This window comes from Coffea arabica, chromosome 6e (genome assembly GCF_036785885.1).
Source record: "Coffea arabica cultivar ET-39 chromosome 6e, Coffea Arabica ET-39 HiFi, whole genome shotgun sequence".
In the NCBI taxonomy this organism is placed as follows: Eukaryota; Viridiplantae; Streptophyta; class Magnoliopsida; order Gentianales; family Rubiaceae; genus Coffea; species Coffea arabica.
This window is the reverse complement of record NC_092321.1, coordinates 54,700,649-54,704,030: the sequence shown is the minus strand read 5'-3', so window position 1 is coordinate 54,704,030 and position 3,382 is coordinate 54,700,649. Positions and strand designations below refer to the sequence as shown.

The 3,382-nt window shown below is 38.8% G+C and overlaps 1 protein-coding gene across 1 annotated transcript; it reads right to left on the bottom strand.

Annotated features, from left to right (window-relative positions):
• Positions 1 to 326: 326 nt before the first annotated feature.
• Positions 327 to 2,234, bottom strand: LOC113697001 (probable (S)-N-methylcoclaurine 3'-hydroxylase isozyme 2). The gene is made up of 2 exons (XM_027216400.2): positions 1,365 to 2,234; positions 327 to 977 (listed from the first exon to the last, which is right to left on the bottom strand). Exons 1-2 carry the CDS (start codon positions 2,232 to 2,234, stop codon positions 327 to 329), a joined length of 1,521 nt encoding a protein of 506 aa, XP_027072201.1.
• Positions 2,235 to 3,382: the final 1,148 nt, after the last annotated feature.

Here is a 3,382-nt window from a genome sequence, read left to right as displayed (position 1 = left end):
TTACATTGAGCATACGAGCCAGTTCATATTTTTTTTTCAATTATTTATCACGACAGTGCTTACAAAAGCGGCTTACATTAGGGTTTACAAATTTCACGAAATGATTTTTCATATTAAATCACATTTAATAATAGGAGGATCCCATCTCCAAATAATTAAAGAAAAAGAACACAAATTAAAAAGAGTTATTGAATAACAATACAAACTGCAAATTCCTCTTAAGTAGGAGAAATGTCACAAAACATTACATAGTATTTGAACCAATAACTTCGACAGACACACATATAGAAATTTTACCATTGATTCATATTAAATGGAAGCTGAAACTAAAACTTTTTTAATCCTAGTGCTTCAGCCCAATCTTTCTGCATGTCATTTCTGATTCTCGGAATCAATAGCAGAGGGTTTTCCCTTGCAAGTGTAAAGCCGAACTTTTCACTCATGTCAAGATTGGTTGGTTCCATTCCTGGTGGATGAAGCCAATCAAATGCATAAACCAGTGAGGCAAGAAGCAACTGAATCTGCTTGAGAGCTAGAGGATATCCAGCGCATATTCTTCTACCTCCACCAAAGGGCAAGAGTTCGTAATGAGTTCCCTTGACATCAAGACTTGTGCCAAGGAATCGTTCTGGTTTGAAGCCTTGAGGGTCTTCCCAAGACTTTTCATCTCGTCCCAAGGCATATGCATTTACAACCACCAAGCTATCCTTCGGAAGATTGTAGTTCATGAGCTCGCAAGTTTGTGATGCACGACGAGGTACAAGAAGTGGGGTCGGAGGATGCAGTCGAAGTGTTTCTTTGATACAAGCTTGTAAATATGGTAGCTGTGTTAAGTGCTTCTCACTTACGGCTGTTCCTTCAACCTCATTTTTCATAAGTTCATCAAGAAGTTTAGAAGAGGCTTCTTGGTTTCTTGTTAGTTCTGCCATTGCCCATTCAATTGCTGTGCTGATGGTTTCAGAACTAATCAAAAACTCCTGCGATAAAATAGAAGTTAGTAAGATAGTGAGTTATTTCCGCTAAATCTTCTGCTATTTTTATGCTCTGCTGACGCTACAAGTTTGCCACCTATGAAGACTTAGTTTAGAGGTGAAAACAAACAAGGTTGAGATTTTGGAATCTAGTCTCACTGTTGTGAGTTGTAATCTAGTATAAGACTGATTAATAGTTGCAATATCAGGTGCAGATTGGACTGCTACCCTTCTATCTAAAAAGCAAAATGCTAGTGTTCCACTTATACCCATTGTCATATATACTACAAATTTCATTACTAACACGCGATGTTAATGTAAAAGAACTAAGCTATACCAACGCCAAAAATGACGAGAAAAGGCTACAAATCGAGGAGGTAAATTTTTACGTACCGTTAGCAAGTTATAGATCTGATAATCATCAAATGAGTTTTCAATGAGGACATCTAAAAAGTCCCGGCTGGAGAATGCTACGTCCGCCCTCCCTCCTCTTCTCTTGCTTACGATATCAATCCATGTTTCTCTGAGGATTCGAGTACATTCTACTGCTTTTTGCTTAGTCCAGAAATCTAAACAACCAATTGCAGGAAAAAGATCGGCTAGGCCGGGAATACCAAACTCAAGTAGTCTCCTTATACACCTTCTGACTTCTCCAATGTTCTTCCAGGAAACAATATCTTGGGACACCATGGCGTTACTCATTATATTAGCACTAGTTGCAAGTAATACGTCTGAAATCTTTACAACTTCACCATCTTTAGAAGCCAAAAAGTCTAGCATTTCCTTGGCCTTCTCTAGTCTGATTTGCGAAAAGGATTCGAGTGCCTGAGCTGAGAAAAGCTCAGAGTGGGCAGTGCTACGCAGAAACCTCCATCTTTCATTGCATTCTGCAGCCATTGCGATCATGGAAGTGTCAATTTGTGGTAATATCTTGGCTAGTTGCACAACGTGCCTTCCAGATAAATCCCGATTATGAGTCATGAATATTTCTCTAGCAGCTTCTGGTGATGATGCAACTACCACCAATCTTGCACCAAATCTTAGAGAGATTAGAGGCCCATAAGATTGTGCAAGCCTGGAGAGGGCAATGTGTGGCTTCTTCCCATCAAGGTCGAAAAGGTTGCCTATGACGGGCCATGCAAACGGACCCGGTGGTAGCCGCGTTTTGCGCTGGGTGAAGACAAGAAGTAGAATGGGAGACAAAAGTACAAGAGAAAAGAGAAAGTAATTGTAGTAAGCACCATCAAGACCTGTGATATCCATATTTTGAACAGATCGTATTGATGATATTGCTTTGTGTGGTGCTTGTAGAGTTGTTCTGTGTATATATAGACAGAGCAGAGTGAATGAAATTTTAAGAGCTTGCAAAGGTACTCTTTTTTTTTATTGTAATAATAACATTTGTATAATCTAATCTATCATATTCTATAGTATCGGGAAACCTAAAAAGGCTGTATAAGGGACTAGTAGGTATGCAGATCCAACTAGACTAAAAGAATACTCTGGCATTTCCTTTGAATTTTTGGATTTTTTTCAAAGCAAGCATACACATTTCCTTTTGACTTTTGGATTTTTTTCAAAATAGGTATATAGATTCGATTAAATCAAAGGGATATTCTAGCACCTCCTTTGAAATTTTGTCACTGCAAGCAGAACATGAACCCGATATTCTGACACTTTCTTTAAATTTTTATCACTGCAGACAAGACTCAGACCCCTGGTCTACAGCCCAATGTAATGGTTTTTGTAAAGGAACTCCACTTGTTAAAATTTATCTTACACGTGCATGATATGGACCAGATAAGCAAACAATCAAAATAGTACTTTAAAAGTTTGTAAGGGTAAAATGACTCTAATAATCCTTGAACTTCAAAAACTGTCTATTAGATTTTTGAGAAATTTCTAAAATTATGATGATTTTTAAAAAAATTCTACAAAGGGGGTATTTTTTGTATGGGATTCCGTTCAGAGGGTCTTCGCATTCAGCAAATGCGAGCTCAAGGAACTCACATTTGCTGAATGCAAGGTGTCCCTGAATTTTCCTAGCATTCAAATCAAAAAAAAAAAGGAAAAAGAAAAACAGACCTCGCATTTGTTAAATGCGAGGTCATATACCTCGCATTTAACAAATGCGAGGTTCTCGCCCAGGCAACTCACTCAACCCGTAGCTCTCTTACAAACCCAGCTGCAAAGTTCCTCCTTTTTCTCTTAGTTTCTCCTCTGCTTTCTTTTCTTTCCTGCTCCAGCTCATCCTTTCCAACCCTCCGAAAGCTTCTTGCTTCCACTCTTCCCTTTTCCCCCCATTTCACTCTTGCTCTTTGTCTTCCTCAGTCCCTCGAAACTCTCAGCCCCAGTTCTTCCTTTTTTCCCAGTTTTTCTTCTCCCCGAAAATCTCAACCTTCTTGCTTGCC

Excerpts from the sequence above, each read along its gene's own strand:
- LOC113697001 (XM_027216400.2), bottom strand. The coding sequence starts at position 2,234 with ATGGATATCACAGGTCTTGATGGTGCTTACTACAATTACTTTCTCTTT. Across the intron at positions 978-1,364 it reads AGATCTATAACTTGCTAACG|GAGTTTTTGATTAGTTCTGA; the intron begins GTACGTAAAAAT and ends ATTTTATCGCAG.